The sequence below is a fragment of the Strix uralensis genome, chromosome 8 (genome assembly GCF_047716275.1).
Source record: "Strix uralensis isolate ZFMK-TIS-50842 chromosome 8, bStrUra1, whole genome shotgun sequence".
NCBI lineage: Eukaryota > Metazoa > Chordata > Aves > Strigiformes > Strigidae > Strix > Strix uralensis.
In genome coordinates, this window is record NC_133979.1 from 11,552,153 (window position 1) to 11,572,554 (window position 20,402).

The window sequence follows — 20,402 nt, forward strand, 5'->3', positions numbered from 1 at the left end:
CGCGGTGAAGGTTTTAAATGAAAAATATTTATTATTCAGAAGGCTTTCAAGCAACATAGGTCACTAGATCAATAAAATATTTTCATTTGGAAAGTACTTCCCATTCCTGATGCAGGAGGACGGATGGGTGGGTAGTTCCCAGAGCTGCCTCTGGACAGTTGATGTTAAGGTGTGAACGTGGCCTGTCGTCCCTTGCCCAGGTCCTCAAGGGACCAAAGCACGTCTTGCCCTCCTGTCTTTGTAAATAAAGTTGTTACCAAACTGGGGGAAGGGGAACAGTGAGGGGGTGCCTCTGAGCTGGGAAGTGGAGGTCGGGGTCACCCAGGGCACGTGTTGCAGACACCTCGCAGTAGCCGTCTGGAAACCTTGGGTGATGGATTTCTGTGCCCTTTTCCTCTCCACGCCAGCGCTCTCCCATCACCGCGGTGTTCCTCCCAGCCAGAACTGAAGCAGTTGTTCCACCCACGAAGTATGATCCTCTCGTTAAACTCTGTTCCCTCCTCCGCAGCCAGGCGGAAGAGGGGCACCGGGTAGAGCCGGGGGGGGGTTGGGTGGGTGGGTGTCGAGGGGGGGATCCCGGCCTGCGCCTCCACTGCTGCTGCGGTTCAGCCCGGAGGTGGCAGCATTTGACTGGTGGGCAAAGGAGGCTGGGGATACAGAGGGGACATTCATTTGGCTAAGTGCGTTGGGATCTTTTTGGGCAAAAGCACTGTATAAAAAAACCTAAGGTCATAAGGTGTCTGGGATTTCTGAAGAGCCAACGTAACAGTGGTCTTTTATTATTAGTGAGTTTACAGCCAAGAGCTGTCCCGTAAATGAGCAATGTGATTTAGGGATTTTTTTTTTTTGCCTTTAAAAGTAGGAATGTTTGAGACGTTAAAGGTGGACTGGCAGCTTTTGCTGGGAAACTTCTCTTCATGTTGATCTGTACCCTGGCTTTGTGTCAACGTGAGAGCACCACCTCCATGCAGGCAGTCGGGGGTCAGCAGCGTGTGTTTGAACTGGATGGCACGCTGCTTTACGCAAGAACACAGTACGTAGTGTGGGGGATAGGAAGAATGCAGTAGACTGTTTGGCTACATGGACTATGTGAGCTACATGCAATTAATTAGAAAAGAAATGTGTGGAATGCATAGTTTGCACTTAGTGTGCTGTTACTTATTTACTTATTTTGAAGTGATGGGGAGGAAGATGAACTAATACCCCATAAGCCCACTGTGGATGTAATTCAGGTATCGGTTCAGGAGCCAGGTTAATAGCAGGTATGATTGGATTTTTATTGTGTCATTGCTCGGATTAGTGTTAGAGTACGGACAGCCTCAGGTCCTCGAGCTTATTTAAAGACCTTCATATTTTCCGTCAACAGCTGTATGAAGTTAAAGGGAAAGAGGCCATGGGATTTCTCTTTCTCGGCTAGTTTATTTGTGAGGTGGTGAGGTTAATGTGGCAATATCCCATGCTTAGTAGAGAGGCTTTTTGGCTTTAAGCATTGTGTGTGCTCCCTTCAGATTTATGATTTTGACCCCAGCCTGGCATTATCACACTGTCAGTGGGAGTGCAGGGCTGGTTTGAACCTCCAGCTCTTGGTGGTAATCTCTCTTAATTAGTTTACAGTTGAAACAATTGTCCATCTTTTTGCCTTTAAACAAGGGAAGTTTGCTCTATCAGTGGTTGATTTCCCTGAGGGAGGAAATCCTGAGAGAGGTTATCAGGGAGAGAAAAGCTCCCGGCTCCACTTTCAAAGCAATGCCATGTACGAAGCATGCATCAATCCTGTTAGTACTGCTTATTATTTCACAATGGCGTGTCAGGAATTACAGGCACAGACCTTTCTAAGGACTCTTGCAGACCTTTATGCACTCTCATCCCGAATCAGGATTTTGTGGAATTATGTGCTAATAAAAGCTAATTTTACACATTAAATTGCGTTCTTTGAAATTGCTCTTTTAATTGCTGATCTTTCCCTGACTTCTCCACAGATCTCTCCGAGCCTCTGCATTGTCGACGTTCTGCCTGGGAGCCCTCCATGCTGCATCATTAGGGCTAAAATCTGCCATCACTTAACATAACACACAGAGCTTACAACTGGGAGCAGCCCCCTCCCTTTGCATGGGAGCACAGACAATAATAGACACTATAGTGGCGGCACCAATAGGAGTTTTACCATGTATTTTAATGACTTGTGCTTGATTACATTTGCTAGATTGAACCAAAGTTCATTTAGTAATTGGTATGATTCTTAAAGGGTTCACATTTGACATTCCTCGCTCATTAAAGAGCTCCAACAATGGCTGTTACAACTTTCATCTCAACGGTGACCCTCTCAGAGATATATCCAGTCTTTTTCTTTTGATAAACCACCCAACCCGGCATTCATTAACACTTAACCATCTGCAGCCAGCCCCTCCTCGTACCTTCTCTCTTGCTTTGATGATATAATTAAAAGCCTTCTGTATTATCTCCCTCAGAGCGATAAGTCTAGGTGCGTCAGCTCTTGGCACATGCATTGTTTGTTATTCGATTCTCTCTGTATCAGCTGTTCCTTGCGAAGGGCTCATTTTTCATATGTTGTAAAGATTAGCTGATGGAGTGGGAGATCAGAAGCATGAGAAGGGAGTGTGGCTTTCGATATTAGTAACCAGATGCTCATTTGAAATGGTGATGGAGTTTGCTGTTATCAGTTAGATTATTTGGCTCCCTTGCTTTTACCTGAAGATAAACTGGTTTAAGCACTAGTCAATGAAAATTAGCATCATCTTTAGTGGCTTGTTATGATAGAGTGCTCTTATCAGTCTGGTTTAGTGTGGCTGTTCTCTCCTTGAGTCTGGTTTACAGAAATCCCAGCTTTGTTTATGCATGTGCCCAAACTTGCCTGTTTGACCTTTGAAGCTGTGATTATAATATTAATCTATGGGACTATTCTGTTGCAAATCACTTAGGTGGTCTGTATTTCAGAGGATTTTCATTGTGGGACCTCCCTCTTGTCCAGCATGATGTTCCGTTATTGTTAGTATATTCTACATTGAAAGCTCAGAGTGGCGTTTCAGTACATCTTGTTGTCTGGATGGTTTTTGTGGGGTTTTTTTTGTGTGTGATGGAGCTGCAGCTAGGACAGCACTGTGCTACTGTCTGTCCACTTGCACTGATTTTGTATAACTTTGTTATAAAGTTGCTTAGCTACAGAGAAACTTGGTACAATACTTGCATGCAGATACAAACTTCAGCCTGCAAACTTCAGCCTGCAAATCCTCAGTGTCCTGCGGTGTAGCTAAATAGTGTTATTCCAGTTTGCAGGTGGGGAGACTATGTGTGAAAGCCGTGCAGACACTGGCAACAGAACCGGCATTTATCGAGGAGTTCCTGTTTTACACTCTTCTGCCTGATGTCTGTCCCTTGCAGCCTTCCCCTGCTTTGTGTTTCAGGGGGGTTGTGATGGATCTTGAATAGGGCGAGAAGAACCTGGCATTCTGGCGCTAAAGAAACTGTGTCCTGTTTGTCATCTTCAAGTTAAGAATTGGGGCTTTTTTCTCCTATTTTCTCTCTCCTTCCCATGTTGCATCCATTTCTCTCTTTTTTTTTTTTTAACATGTTTCTTGCCTTGTTCCATTGGTCTGTTCATTTTCCCAGCTTTCCTCCCTGTTCCATTTCTTTCTGTTTGTCTCTCTCAGCCATTTCAATATACTATTATATTCATTATATAAATACAAGGGAGCCCTTTTTCTCAGAGAAGATATGAAAATTCTCCTCATAAATACATAAAATATGGAAACAATCCTCAGGATGCAGAGCAGGAGGGAGTCTGCTGACTTCCAACTGCAAGACCTCATTAAAATTAGTGGATTCCCTATCCTCTTTGCATAAGGAACATTGCTATTTGGGCTGACTTCCACAGCAACATCTGGGCCACTGATAACATCAGTACTGAAGCATTGCTAGGTGAGCTCATGTTTTGTTAATGAACTAATGTACTGAAAGTGCATATATCATTTTTTAGTACCACGTAGTTTACTGCAAAGTGTTGTACTACTGTTTATAGGAGCTTTCCTTTGCAAGTGGGACTTAAAGAATTTCGTTGTAGTTAATAATATGCTTCGCTTGAATTGAACGTTGTGCTTGTGAAATGCCACCTAAATTATAAAATTTTAAGTCTTTGGTAGCTCAATGATTTAATTAAATGAAATCAATGAAATAAACTGAAAAACGGCTTACTAGAACACCTGACATTCTCAGTTGCTTTGGTGTTACTAAATATTCGGTGTGCTAGTATTAATTTATTACACAGAGAGAGAGAGATAGATAGATAGATGGATATGCATGCCCAAGTTGTGAGAGATCCCTCTGCTGAGATAACTAAGTAATGAAAGTGATCACGATCACAAACATCTGACTTTAGTGTGTTCTGGAATAAGTGAATAAAAGTTGGATGGAATATACTGATAAGTTATCTTCATTCAAATTTCATTATGAAATCCAGGCATCAAAGGAGAAAAAATGAAAACAGAGACGATTTCAGGTGTGGATTGAAATTTCTCTCCTTAATAGCCTCTGGATTCTGAGTGCAGTTATAGATCTCTTGAACAACCCAGCGTAGTCCCTGACTGTTGTTGTGCTTTGTCTTTTTTAATTTGCAAGCTAAATGTTCTTGTGGCTTTTTAATCCTGAGAAGTAGTGATGAGTGTTCAGACAGCCAGAACACTCTCAAATGAGGGCACAGGTGTGTGGAAGGGAAAGTAACATTGGCATAAAATACCTAGCTGCTTTCAGACAGGTTCTAAAAAGGGTTTCCACTGTCTAAGAGCAGAGAATGCAAAAAGAGAAGGAATCAATGAGTCTTTATGGTTTATAACTTTGCTCTTAAAATATGGATGCTATTGGAGATTTCCCAGTTTCTGAAATACTAACCTGGTGCTGGTCTGAAAGCAAAGACTTTCCTGTTTGCCGTTGTTTGGCTAATGATGAGCGGGAGTTTTACTGATCTCTTCCACCTTACTAGGCTGGATAGGCAAACACTTTGTAATTGAGCTGTGGCAGTCATTTGTAATGTGTAGTGTAGGAAAGGTGAGCAGACCCCATCTCCTTTCCCTATTCCCCTCCAGGAAGTGTTGGAAAAAATACAGTAGTAGTGTTGTGTTTGCTAGCAGAACATGCACAGCCTTGCATATTAAGGCAGGCACTTAGCCAGAAGCTTTGAATTATTGTACCCTGACATTACCCACTGTAACTTTTAGCACTCTGGGCCCATTACTTTGGCTTCCTGCCCAGTAATGTGCAATTTCCACTTACATAAGAAGATGTAGCAGGAGTAATGACTCCTTGGAGGAGGTGTTTTCTTTTGCAGCAAATCAGCCCAGGGCCAGCAGGTGTAAGTTTATAGACACAGTCCAATAATGGCAGTCTGCACCGTTCTCCTCCGTTAATCCAGCAGTAGGTGGAAAGGAACAGATCTGCCTTTGCACACTTTTCAGTATCCACTGACTTACTTGCAGAGTCAAGCTCTTGTAAATGGCCATGCAAAACTCCATGTTTTTCCTTTTTTTTTCTTTTCCAGGCACCCCAGAATGCACATCAGAACAGGGCTGATGGATGCCCATCTCTATTGTCTGAAGAAATATGTGGTAGACTTTCTTGTAGAAAACAGGTAAGAAACCAAGCAATACACAGGGTAGTAGCAGGTGTTTGCATTGACATATGGTTCGTACCAGAGCTTTTAAAGGAAGATTTGTTTCTTTAAATTGACTAGCACAAAATAGAAATGTAAAAGAAACCAGTTTGCACAATGCCTTAACTACACTAAAAGGAATGCCAAGCCTTATGGCTGAGTTTATTATTCAGAACTTTTTTTAAAAAAAACAATAACAACAGCATAAGTGAAAGCTAAAAATTTTTGCTTCTTTTCTGCATCCCTTGTTTTCCTAATATATCTGTGCTTTTTGGCTGCTCATTTCACCAGGACTCCCCCATTGTTAGGGCTGTGAATACATTTCTGACCTTTGATTTCCCCCACCACAGTCTGTTTTGGCCTTTGCAATCACCTTTTCTCTCCCCCTTCACATCCACCACCGCTGCAGGTGGGCTATCTCTGCAGCATCCTATGTTTTTAGCTTGTGATGTTCCTCTGTCAAAACTCTTAAGACCACCCACTGAGAATAAGAAAAACATCCATTTATGGAAGTGGAGAAGGATCTTAGCTGTAATATTTCATGAAACAGACCAAAAAAACCCTGTTTATCTTTAAAAAACAAACAAATGAACAACCCCCCTCACAGTAAGTAGTTCAGTTTTGGAACGATGTCCTGTTCCTAGACTTTTTGTAGCGCTCTCATGCCCATTGCATATATTGAATGCTCACTGAGTTCTCAGGAGTTTTTCTCCCCTTTTAAGTAAGATGAAAGCTAAAGGGGCTAAGTGTTGTGTTCATAGTGCTTTTCCTTAGCACATAAACTGACATGTGAAAAAATGTTGGGGGGTGGGGGCTTTGTGGTAGTCTTGACCATGTACAAATCTGGTGATGCATTTGGATACATGACTGAAGAAGCTCTTCCAGAATAAGATTCTGTGAGTGAGTTAAAAAAGTGGAAAATCTCTGTTAACCCTCAGGGCAATTTCTTGCCATCTGTAAGAATAAAGCTTGTCTGATGCTGTGACTGGCATATGGGGGCATTGTACAAGTCATTTTAGTTCCCATTTGTGTATGGGAACATGTCTGAAAGGTGAGAAAGCTTCAGGAGCAGCAGATGATTTAAATCTGGAATAAGCTGTTTATTCAGTGTATTTTAGAAAGTCTGTGACAGTTTGGGCTTCTTGTATTTCCTGTGGTAGCATGAAGCGGTGTTTACGGCTTTCTTTTGTCATAATACAAAATGCCATCCAGTTTTGCTGGGATTAGACATTTCTGGAATATTAGGCATTTCACACATTCGGTTCTTATTCCCTGGTATTTCATGCTGTTTTGAATTTAGATCATTAGGTCTGTGGGACAAGGACAGTCTTTGTCAGACATGCCACAGTGCGTGACACAATGAGGCCTCTAAGCGTAAATAGTGGTAACTTCAGATTTCAAGGCTTTATGCTATTTCCATTGAAACTGGTGGCTTTGTCAGTGATGGGACTTTACCTCGTATTAACCAAAACCAGCAGAGTGAAATCCTGCTCTGAACTCCTCCAGTTGCCCCCAGGTCCCCCTAGAACAAGTCTACTGGCTTTTTGCAAGTATGACCAGTTGGTTTTTTTGTTTTCTATAAAGAGGTCATTCTCTGTTTTCACCATTTTTTGAAGCTGTGCTTCTTTTCTTTGGCACTTCCATGACAAATACAGCAATAAATACAATTACAGCAGCTAGACAGCATTTCTTAAGACCTGATAGCAACATCTGGCTTACTAATGGCAGGTAGCTGCTTCATTCTGTTTATTACACACATGCTGCTTATTCAGTCAATTGAGAGAGTGAGTCAATTGCAAATAATGTGCTTTACTGGCAAATCTGGGGAATGGGACTTTTGCCATGAGGAATAACTTGGGCTTTCAGGCTTCTGGCATTGGAGGGCATTTGCAGCTTATTTTTCTTCTCTGAGGAAGGGGAGGACAGTGCATACCCAAAGATCTTTCCATGTTTGGCAGCAATATGCCAGGATTTTTGAAAGACCCTGTGGAATATTTTTGCCTCAAAAGTACTGACATCTACATAATTGTTTGGGTTTAGGGATTCTTTTTAATACTTTGTTTTTTAGTGTAGAGAGAACCTACAGTAGGATTTTGCCTCTCTGCAATTCCACACCAGGACTGGAGAAGCTCAGATGCCATGTTTAAGTTGTGCGTGTTTAAAACTAACAGCAGGGACTGAAGTGAACAGTGAAGCTCTTGTACCGTGCCAGGAAGTACTGACACAGTGTACTTCCTCAATATTACAATATTTACATTGTGTTAATATTTTAACAGCAGGGTTTGATGGCAGGCAGAACACCTTTTTTTCATTGTTTGTAACTCAATGAAGCATTTACATTTTTTTTCAAATTTTACTTTGACATACAAAAGCATAAAATATGTTGCCCAGCCAGAAAAAATTCAAATTCTACAACTGGCTATAGCTCACTCTTTTGCAGAGGAAAACTATGATTGCTTCCAGGTCAAAGAATTACATGAAAACTAATGTGGTTATGTATGTGGGATCTGTTGCTTCAAATGGGATAAAAGCCCAGCGTAGTTCCAGCTTAGCTGCAAAGATGTAGCAAGAACAAGCTCTCCCAAGGGAATGTAGTTTGTGTATAGCTGCACCTGTGAGGGTAAATTGAATTCCTCTACTTTGATTGCTTTAATATATGCGTTGTATGTAAAGTCCAAAGTCTAATATGAAAACGGGGAAGAAAACGTGAAATGGCTAAACCTTTGTTTTGTCTAAGTATATGAATCTTGCTTTAGGATTTCAGATAACTTTGTTATATGACATCTCTGGAAAAAGGCTGAATTTATTGCTCAGCTCCACAACGAAGTCATCATAACAAGGTTTTACCATCAGCTTGGCCACTGTCTTGCGTTGGGGTGCTAGACAGGTCCCTTAATTTTTCTATGCACTCGTTTCCTCTAATGGGTGGGATTGTTTGAAGAATAGTCAGTATTTGTTTGGCAGCAGTGAGATTCTACTATGGGGGATGTTGGGAGAGGTCAAAATACTGTTTGGTAGTTTGTAACTCAGTTCGTAGTTCTTTAATACATTTTTGTGAACTATTTGAAAAGGACTGAATAGAGATTCTCCTGCCTGAAGTTTCATTGAACTATAGCAAACCAAGCAGATTCTTGCGTTTTAAAAAGCAGAGTTCATTAGTGCCTTTGAATAAAAGTCAGAGGAAATGGTCTGTTTATTAGAACTCTCTCAAATATGTATGTCCAGACAAAAATAAAAAATACCATGATCCTAATGTTGTTTAAACCTGGGGAATTTATTTTTTGGGGAATGAAACTGCTTTCTCTTTCCTAGCAGGAAAAAAATGCCATTTGGCAGTTAAAATCCCCATCTCCATCTATCTCTCATTTAGTTCAGCATTGGGTCCTAGTGAAATTGAGTCTTCAAGGGTACAACAGTCCTACCCTGTCTAAATCTACCAAGGTCAAAATGCTGGTGGTTCCACGTTGCCTTAAGGAACAGCTGAAGAAATTTTTGCCCCTAGCAGTTTGTTATACCCTGCAGCTGAAATTTATTCCTTCCCTTCCCTCCACACTCCTGCATCACTGGGGCAGGTTGATTATCTGAATGCTGCTTAATCAGCTCCAGTGCACTGGCAGCCTCTGCCCAGAGGTGCCAGTTGGAGTTGCTGAGGTTGGTCTTGGTTTGGCAGATGTACCAAGTCTGCCGAATTGTTCACATCTTTACACAGGAGGGACTGTCAGTTAAAAATCTGATCTCCCTGTATTCAGGAGAGAGCTTTTCTTTCCTTAACACTTCCATTTTCAGAATAAAGCTAACCCGAGGGTCTTAAAGGTGCCGCTCTTTGCAGCGTGGAGAAGGCAGGCGAGTGCTGGCCGTGTGTGTTGCAGGAGCTGCTCTGCCAGCACAGGGCAGGGATAGTTGAAGGTGAACACCTGCACCGCATCATGAACTGCACAATATTGCTTTTCTTAAAACGATCATTACATGAGCTGAGCCAGCAGGCTAGACAGAAGCAGAGGCTGTAGCTGGCTGGGGGCACGGCTCCACCCCACAGCTGGCGGGCCTCACACCCCTGGGGCCCTGGGGTGGCAGCCAGCACAGTAGCCAGTCCCTTTTTTGGCACTCTCCTGAGTGCTAGGTTGGAATCCTGCCTCGCCGCTGCATTCAGGGCAGATGGAAGAAGAGAGTCCTTATTCCCTTTCCTCTGTGAACTTCATCTGCAACAGAGGGCAGGATCTAGGCCTGTGTTTTGTGAGCCCGGTGTGTTGCACAGACACGCACTGATATTTCTTTACTGCGTGCTGACAGTTGGCTTGCTAACAATCCCAGCAAAGCTGCTAGCAGAAGAAATGTGATCAAAGTGAAATTGCATGGTAGTTTGTGTTCTGGTTTTGCAGACTATTTCTAAAGCTCTAGCCTGGTGAAATAAGATACCTCATTTGGGGAGGGCAAAGGGGGAGATAGATACAAAGCAACCCCTTCCCCTTTATAGTTTTAACGTGGAAAATTCAAACTTGCTTTGGAAATTTAAGTGTTGGAGATGTGTGTGTCTCTATGTATCTTGTGTATATGCTTAAAAGCATACTTAATATGCATTTCTAATATATGTATGCATGGATGGCACTGTGCCACAGTTAGTTGTGCAGGTACAGATGACAACATTAGTTATGTGTGTAAGGATCTTACCCTGCTCACAGCTGAAAACTGTGGACATGTGGAGGCTGCCATTTTCACCTCTCATTGAGGTAGACCAGAAAATCTGAAGCCAGATCAAGGCTGCCTAAAACAAAGCAGTGTGTGGACCTACTTATTAGGTTTACCTCCCAAAAATCGCTTTTGTCAAATTTCATCAGGGCAGAGTTTGTCATGAATACGCTAATCAAACCTTAGTTACAGGTTGGGCACCTGAAAAGCTACATTTAAAAATACTAACTTTGCAAAGTTAAGCATTTGGCAGTTAGGAAGTACCACAGCTGAGGCTCACTGTGCCTTATATGTGCCACATATATGGTACAGTCTGCAGTTATATGAATCTTTAAGTTTGGGGTTTTTTTCCCCCTCTGTGACCATTGCTTCATTTGTTGCCTGAAATGCTTACTGAAGGAGATACTGTTCAATATTGTATGTAACTTCTGTAGTTCAGGTGAAGGCCACCAGCCTTACTGGCTGCTCACTCTAAAGCCTGTTCTGAAGATAAGGTAAATACTTTCCTTTTGGATTCTTGGTGCTTGTCACTGATACTACAATGCTCTGCACACACGTCATTAACTAGCTTTCCAACACCCCTATCAGTGAAGTAGTGGTCTTTCCCTGTTCAGAAAGGGGGAAACTAAGGCATACAAGAGCTGAAGTTTGAAACATCTTTGTCGTAAGTATGCCATTTTTCAGTCCTTTATGTTATACAGAGAGCTCTTAATACTGAATCTTTTCCATTGATGATAGCTGTCACAGGGTGATACTGATCAAATTGAAAGCGCACAGTCAGTGGCAACCTGCGGAAATTAGATTTACATTTTGCATTCAGCAGCATTTGTGAACTCCTCTGACAGAATGGAATTTAAAAAAAAAAAAATTTTAAAAATCAGTTCTTCAGGCATCATTCATTTGCCTTAAATATTAGCAGTTCTTTTGTCCTCTTGCAGCCCTCTGCCTTGTACATTTAACACACATGTTCTAACAAACGAGGCAGGCATTCTTCTGCCTCATTACACAACTTTGATTCATCCCCAGGGCATAGTCCATCTTTACATTGGGTGAAGAAGAGATAGAGATTGGGGAGAGAAGAAAAGCAGGTGAGTGTGTTTTTAAGGGTTGTGTCATAATGTGTACACACAAGGTCTTATTAAGGTAGTATAAGCAACGTGGTTCTAGCTTTTCTTAATTTGAGTGCCCAAACTGTTACCCTGCTGTTCTTTTAAGTGTCTGTATATATATTTATATATGTGATAATTTTAGAATTAAACAGTGAGGCTACTGTGACTCTTGCTAATGGAGTAGCTGTTATCAACATAGATTTATCACCTTTCAGGTCAGCCACCAGAAGGAGATGGGAAGCTCTAAACTTCAAAGAATATCCAGCTCAGCCTTTGTAACCTTGGCCTGTAGCATACTCTGTTACTCTGTGTATGAGTAGTTCAGTTACACTGCAGAAAGAGAGAGAGTGGAGCATGCTCAGCATAGGACGACCCAAACAATTTAGCTGCAAAACAGGTCTCTTCCAAGCATGTGCAAACACTGGTTTTTCAGATTTAGCTTGATGTAGTATGGGCACTTTTTATGTTTACGAATGTAACACCCTGATGAAAAGACAACCTTGTGCCAAACTGCAAGCATGGAAGTGCAAGAGCTTTTCAGTGGAGCAGTTGAAATATTTTTAACATGGACAAAACAAAGTTTTCTTCCATAATTTTGTTCTTGGAAATAGCTGAGACATTTTTTGATGAAACTATCCCAAAAAAATGAGCTTGAGGCAAACACCTGGCATGGGTATTTTCAGCCAAAACAGTTAAACTTTGGCAAAGTTTACAAACAGATGAAGAAAGAACCTCACAGTAGGAAATGCTGGGCAATTTATCTATAGGCACCCCAACCTCTGAAAGCTAGTCATCTCAGTTTTTATGAAGGCAGATGCCACTGTGTGTTTGCTCATCTGTTATGCACCAGAGTGGCAAGTTGCATTCTCTACCATAAGGAGATCTTTGGACTTTGTTTCAAAAGACTATGTCCGTATATCTAAAATGAAGTTGATAGCACACATATTCCTCTTATACATTAGAACATTTCACATACTTTTACGATGTCCTTCTCCCTTTTTTTGCACCCTCTTCCTCCTAAAAGCAAGGTAAAATTTTTATTGTGTTTAGCAATGTGTTTTGCAAATCACCATTTTGTCCTGAATCTAGTACTTCTGAATTGTTGGGTGTAGAATAAGCCACTGTTTCCCTTGTACAGTCACCTGGGAAGCTGGCAGCTCTGTTTGTGGCCAGAAGGAATGATGTGTGGTACTGGAAAGACAAGAATGATAAACAGCAGCACTGTGGTCACTTCAAAAGGTCTGAGTAAGCATTTGCAGTGCCTTGTCCTGGGAGCACTTAGTGCTAACATCTTGCTTGCCACCAGGGAAACCCACTTTCCCTGGGGAGCCTTCCTCTTGGGGTGCACCTCATGAGAGGCTGAGCTGGAGATAAGGAAACAAACCAGCTCTTCTGCAGTTCTTCCAGTGCTGGAGAGCTGCCTGCCAGAATTTGCCAGTGGAGAAACTCTTCTCTGAACTGAGCAAATTTGCACTAAGCTTTATAGCCAAAGTCAGTATGATTTGTTTGCAAAGTTAAACACTGGGGGGTTTTTTTGAACTGCTGAAATAAATAAGAGCAAATTGTGTGAGGTCATAGCGCTCTGCCTTTCCAGACTGCTTCAGCTGCAGTCCCAGAGCAAGCTTCTCTTCTCGGCTCCCCTCTGCTGTGTCCAGAAAGCCTCCACTGGACCAGCACGAGGAAGGGAGAGGAAGGTTTGCTGTCTCAGTGCTGTGTTCTGAGATCTGTGGTTGTGCGAAGAGCTGCAGTGGAGCCACCCTTCTCCCCCCCGATAAATGGCAGGGGCAGTATGAGGTCTTTGAAAACTGGAGGTGCAAGTGACTGGCTCTGAAGCTCCTGCTTGGATGGCTGTGTGCTATGCTGTACACAAAGGCCCCTGCAGGTTTATATTAAGGTGCTGCCCAGACTAAACCAGTGCATTTTTTCTTTTTCCCCTCTAAATGCCTTTTTATCATTCAAGCTGTCACCTGTGTTTCCTGGCAAGGGCTGCTGGCTGGGGGAGGTCTGGCAGAGCTGAACACCCAGCTTTGGTGGTCTTTGTGTGGCTGCCTGAAAGATGGCTTAAAACAGAACCTGCTCTGTGAATACCTGCGAGTTAACATGTGTCAGCCGTGTGGCTGGAAGGTTTCTCCTTTGCTCTAAAGAGAGATTTTATAATGAATACTTTCCTTGTGATTAAAATGGGTAAATAAACAAATAGCTCCTACAGGAAGTATACTGTGTGAAGACAGGGAAAATAGATTGTAGCTTTCCAAACAAGGAAAAGAAAAAAAGAAAAAAAAAAAAAAAGGGGGGGGGGGGGGGGGAGGAGGAAAAAAAAAACCCAACCAAGCTCAAGCTCCTCCTTAGTGCATTTAATCTATTAGAATGTGAAATGGCAATTTATCTTTCCTATTTCCTTTCCTTGTCAAACATATCCAGCTGTTGGAGCTTTCTCTGCTCCCTACTAGAAATGCCAAGACTTAAAATTTGTTGATGTCTTCCTCCTCCAGAGTATCATTACCGTTATCATCTTTCCATGGTACCAATCAAGCTCACTCCTGAAACCTCAGGGGAAAAAACGCTAATGATCCAAACTAGATTTAAACAAATTATGATTTTCAGCAAATCACTTCTGTAATAAATACAATTCCTTTCCCTGTTGGCGGACTACCTGGGAGCAGGCATATCTTTGGATGCGCTGAATTCAAGCTGATTAACTTCATGAATAACTGCAAATCTTTCTGTGAGACCACGGTATGCCATAGTGGCCATGTGCCTGAGATACTTGAAGCATGCTTGGTCACAGCACAGTATTCTGTGCATGCAAGCTGCTCCTAACACAGATTTTTCTAAAGTAAATGTTAAATTTGTTAATTTTGTCCTCTAACTGTGATTTACAGTATCAGATAATGACCCTTTGGATTCCCTGTGAAAAGTGAATATAGGGAGGACATGAAAAAGCTCATTCAAATGTCAATGCAAATGTTGTAGAATCATAAAAAAATTTAGGTTGGGGAAGGACCTGTAGCAGTCTCTAGTCCAACCTCCTCCTCAAGTAAGTTTAACTTTTGTGTTGCTCAGGGGTTGTTTTTGCAGTTGAGTTTTGAAAGTCTCCAAGGATGGAGCCTGGGCCTTGTCCCAGGACTGTACCACTCACTGAAAAATTGTTTTCTTTATGTCCCAACTGGAATTTCCCTTGTTGCAGATTGCATCCGCTGCCTCTTGCCCTTTTACTGTGCACCTCTTGGAAAATTCTGGCTGTCTTCTATATCACTTCACTTTTGGTAGTAGAAAACTGTAATCAGATCCCCCTGCAGCCTTCTCTTCTCTCAACTGAACAAACGCAGCTCCCCCAGCTTGTCCTCCTGCGTCATGTGCTCCTGGCCCTCATGGTGGCCTCAGCTGGGCTTGCTCTGATCTGATAATAAACATTAAAAATTGTTAACTATTTTTTCCACTGCTTCATGCAGTTGCAGTTTCCTTTGGTAGCCTTCAGTCAAATTGACTTTTGTCTTCATACAAGATGTGGGGTTTTGAACCTAGGAGAAATGATGATTCTTTTATCCATCTATTTGCACTTTGTTCTTGGTTTTTTTTTCTTAAATCATTGCCACTTGGACAGTATTCACCCTAAGCATTCTTTTATCAGGGCAGTACATTTTTTTCCACACAGCACTACTTGCATGTAAGATAACACTTGGGGTGGAATTATTATCTTACCTTGCTGGACATCCCCCTGTGATGATACAATCCTTATATGTGTTATCGTGGTATATTTCTCTTGCAGTGGAAAACATAACTGTCCTGTATTTTCTATTCAGATGATCTGATTGTACAACTTTCAAGAATTTTCTACATAATGTTTTCCTTCCTTCCCCTCTCTGGTTTGCTTCTAAATCTCGTTTCTTCCACACCACCTCAGCCCCTGACTGATCCTTCTGAAATGCTGAGTCCCCTTTTACTCACACATTGAATTTTTGGAGAAGAGAGAAAATAGTGATTGTTTTCCTACTATTCCACTTCTCATAGTCTTTTGTGTCCTAGGTGTTAGTTCAGTGTCAAATTTCATTGTGTCCTAGCCAGTCAAATGAAACATGAACAATAATAAAGATGTCCGTAACACTGTTGCTGACTTTATTATTACATTGAATTATCATGATGGGAGATTTTTAACTTCCTGCATATAGAAGAGAGTATAAATGCTACTAATGATGATAGGGGGCACATGCCTGTATAGAGTAGCTAAGAGATACCTTCATTAAGTCAGTGAATCATCCATCAATCACAATATTCTGAGTTCTATTGTGAATGTGATAAGTAGCTAGAGTACGAGGTAAGGGCTGATCTTAGAACAGTCTTGAATCAAAGGGGAGCTAATATATAAAAAAGTAGTGTAACATTTTAAGCAGTTTAGGGCAGTCCAGGGGAAATGCTGAGTGCTCTCTAGTTAAGTTACTGGTTTTGAAGTCAAAGACCTGAATGGAGAGGAGTGGTATTTCCCTAAATCAAAGACACAGAGATGAACTGTAGCACACACAGCATTTTACAACAAGCTTTTCTGGCTGAATACCACCTGGAAAGAACATTATGAATAAAAGTGGGCTCATGAAGAAGAGGAGATGGGATTCATTTGCCAAAAAGCTTCATCTTAAAGTTCTTCAGTAAAGGATAAAGTGACCAAAAAAAAAGTTTAGTATTATCACACGACAGAATATCATGCCACAGTAAAGAGAACAGAAGAGTTGTCCTACAAGTAGGGGTGAAGCAAAGATTAGTAATCATAGTGAGGATAGGAATTAAGGTAGAATGATTGCTGGGGAGAAGGGTGTAGAAATGGGACCTGTACAGGTGGAAGCAGGACTGAATTACACACCAGAGCTTCCAGTTTATCTCCCAGACTGCTGACAGAATGGTCATGTTTTTAAGTCTAACTGAGAATGGGTCCATCTTATTGCAGACCACAAAACACAGTATCTGCATGGAGAAACAGAGCCAAGTGATGTGGACATCTATGATGCCTTTAATGCATTCTCAGTGGAGTGGGGTGAAAGAGCTTACCAATGTGAAGCTACAGCCATGTCTACATTTTTGACGCTTACATGTTTTATGCAGACAAGTCTGAAGCGTTTAAATCTATCTTATCTAAATATGTACTTATGCACCTTAAGTTTACATAGTTCATTAGTTTTACGGATACACGTCAACTTCTTCAAATGCATCATATGCATCTGTTTGTTTAGGCATATTATCAGAATGCCTCTGTTCAGTGCACTTTTCAGAAAAGGAGCCTAATTTCAAAGGCACTTAGAAAAAAGTTGGTAACAGACACAGATGGCTGCAAAGGCGGAGGTGGGAGAGAATGGGGAGAGATGAGTTCTGGCAAGGAATCACGTTTGGTGCAGGTGCGCTTGTTTTAGAAGAATGGGATGCTGTCTGGGAATGAATGAGATCCATTCCTCAGCAGCATGTATAACCTGCCAAACACCCTGGGTGGCCTCCGACAGCCTCAGAGACTTTTGGTCAGCGAGAAGTTCTAAAAATGTCTAAACTTGCTGGTATTGCTGTGCAAAAGCTGTATTAGTCAGGAACTGAGGGGCATTCCTGGCTGTTTGGCCAGTGGGCAGAGTTAAGGTTACTTAGATGACCCCAGCTGAGTGCGCACACGCTTTCAAAGGATTTGAGTATGTAAATGAGGAGTTTTAATTTCTGTGGTCAGTTTTTCAGAAAGCTGCCTTGTTTCCCCAAGGGTTTTTTGGCAGAAGTGGAAGTTAAATCCCTGCTCCTTTAAGTGCGTCCAGACTTGGTGGAACTTGAGAACAGCTTTTTATGTGGTTTCCATCCATACCATCCCTTCCATACTTTGATCTGGATCTTCTCTGCATTATGGTGTCTATGACTGTCACTTGCATGTTGTCTTCTGCTTTCCCTCCATCATCCAGAGTGCAGGGATTTTGGTGGCGATTCTGCAGTTTCGGGAAGTCAATCGTAAACTTGAGTCTGCAAAGCAAAGCCGTGCAGTTATACCAGCTTGCTCTGCAATGCCTTTTGAAATACTGTCATGCACGCTCTTATGAACATTGGGAGTAGGTTGCTGTCAGACTTGAAGGTTTTGGTTAGAAAATAGTATGGAAAGACAAATGAAGCACGAATGCAGTCATGTGGAATTACCTCTTAGTAGAACATTTCTCAGTTTCTTTGCCTTTTCCATAGGCTTTTAGCTCCAAAAATAATAAGAGACACTGACAAATAAGTAATTAAAGTGAAACTGGGGGGTTGAGAAATATAGTTACTCTTTTTGTGATAGAAATTTTGAGAGTAGAACAGGACAAATAGAACGTAGCAAGAAATAGCATCTGTTTGATGCTGTGATTGGTGTTGCAGGTTATTGAATTAGGCACAAGTAATTGCCTGGTAGTTTATTGGCTTGACTGGTTACTTGGGACTTTTCCTTTATTATAATTGGTCTTGAGTACACCAAACAAAGGCAAATAGATTATTATAAGATATAAGGGCAGAATTAGCCTTCTGCAGGGACATGGCATACCCTATAAATTTATTATTTGATTTTTTTTTTCCTTTTGTATATAGTCCTTCTCTGCTTTCTCCACATTCTTAGCATGTCTCAGAAATTCCAGCGTTTTTAGCAATGAATCAGTGAGAAGAAGGGGAAAAGGCCTGTAATTGCTTTTTCCATTGTGCTTGTTAAAACCGCATTGTGGGAAATGGACCCAAACACTGTCTTTTAAGTGGTGTTGAGTCTGAGGCAGGTGGTATTAACTCAGGACTGCATTAACTCTTTTCAAATCTCTTTCCTGTTTCCTTGAGGAAACATGCCTGGTGTATATATGTGGCAAGGGCTGTTTGCCTGCCTCTTGCATTGACATTTTAATTTGGTCCATGATATAAATATCATTTCCCTAATCCCCCTTGCCCTGACCCTGTTTTGTCTTTTCTTCAAAGTGAGTTGACTTTTTTTCTTTAAGGAGGGGGGAGGAGATGGGAATGGTGGCTGGCTGCTCTAGTTTGGAGCATTAAATGCTCGGGGAAAAAATCTCAGAGTAACTGTTGTTTCTTTCTTTGTATTCACATGGAAATTTTTAATCTCCATCAAAGGATCAGGAGAAAATAACGTTGGGATTCAACAAGAGAGCTCCCAGCTTACATGGAATTTTTAAATGTTATTTGGGTTTATCCTTTAAGCGATGAGAACCATGAACTATGTACCTACAGGGTTCAGAATTAACTTTTCTCTTTCTTCCAACACACCCTCTTTTTTTTTTTTTTTTCCCTCCCTCCCTTTTTCTTACATCTTTATTGTTCTGCATAAACATGCAACTTCTTTTTGGCCAAAACTGTCAGTGCCTTAGGATTTGTTTAGTTGTATTTATGTATACATTTCTAACATTAATTATGAGCACCAGTCTGAAATGTAGCCTCATGTTCTGCTTTTGATGTGATCTGAAGAATCTCTGTTGATGGTCATGGAGCTATGATCAGAACCCAACCCACTATATGCTTGCATAGTTGTACAAGAACTAACATTAGCCTGGAAAAAAAAAAAAAAAAAAAAGGCAAAAGTAGGTATAGAAGGCTAATAATCTGCTTGTTTGTAGTGGGGAATCACAAACACTATCTGCACCTGTAGATGTAGCTGATTGTGCTAATAATGATAGCAAGGGAGACCCCCTGCGACTAGCCCATGGAGAGTAACAGCAGATTTCACAGGTGGGTGCTGACAGCAATGGTAGATTTCATGCTTCATCACAGATTAATAAAACAGGGAGGATATTAAAATACTAATACTCATTAATACTGTTTTATGGTATTTAACATTAAACATGGAAAATGAAAATGAATGACAGCCAGTAAATGGAACTGACAGTTGTGTTCAGGGTGTCTGAAGCTGGTGAGAACTAGCTGCAGGAAGTAAAAGCTGTGGGTGCTCCTATTCCTGCTGTGGGTCAAGCCATACAGCACCTCCTGGTACCTAGACTTTTGCAAGGTCACCTAAACTTAGACTTAAATAGATTCTTCTATTATTACAAAATATTTGATGAGATTTTTTTTCTTTACCAGCATTGGTCAGAACCATTATTTTCTGTGTCATATGAAAGACAAAGTCTCCAGCAAAAAGGATGTCTAAGAGCAGAAATCACAGCCCATTGAAGCATAATTGTGAAATACATTTTTTTTTTTAAAGTGGTCAACATTTGGGGTTTTTTCCCCAAAAGTCTTCTTGTGTTTCAATTGGTTCCATTGTTCTTCATTTCTTGCTGAAGTTTCAATAAGCTTCATTGAGAGGTTTCAATAACCTTCATCCCAGAGGCAGTTGCATTTCAGCAACAAGTAAAAGTTGGCCCTCTGTGAGTCGTAATATATGTAATGTAATATGATATAGTATACATAGATACAAACTTAATTCTGCTGTATCACAGACTCTTCTAATTTTATTTGTGGTTAAAACACACTGGAAACTTCTGCATAACTGTGTTTAAATATGAAACTTGAAGATCTAGGGCATTTTCACCTGGTGTTCTTCACAAGTAAAAATTTTTAATTTAGCGTGAACCTTATCTCTGCCTTTGTTGTCATGCAGAAATCCCAGGAACACTGGGAAGACATCGCAGTGCACAGGGACTAGGGATAAAGGGATTCTAAAGACTTGATACTTATGTCTCTCTGGTAACAACAGTACTTAATAAAATTACCATTGCCTGACCAAGTATCCATTTTTGTACCGTAACGTTTCAGGTTTTAAATAAAATTAACCTTGAATATCCTAGATTTATAATGCCTAGATCTGAGTTTACAGTCTGCACAGCTGACTGCAAATGACTGATGTATTCTCTGAGCTCTTAGATACATTTAATACAGACTTTTCCAGGGGGTTCTTTTGCTTTTAAAAATTTCATCTTCTCTTGAATTCCCAGATGTTCCTTGCACATGCACCATGAATTTCACCTGCC

At 41.2% G+C, this 20,402-nt stretch overlaps 1 protein-coding gene across 1 annotated transcript in view; it reads left to right on the forward strand.

The window, feature by feature from the left end:
• The window catches only part of EIF2B3 (eukaryotic translation initiation factor 2B subunit gamma), a 103,855-nt gene that overhangs the window by 46,354 nt on the left and 37,099 nt on the right, over positions 1-20,402 (forward strand). The window contains exon 6 of the mRNA XM_074876193.1: positions 5,549-5,638. Coding sequence (XP_074732294.1) covers positions 5,549-5,638 — 90 coding nt within the window. The remainder of the gene's footprint in view (positions 1-5,548; positions 5,639-20,402) is intronic.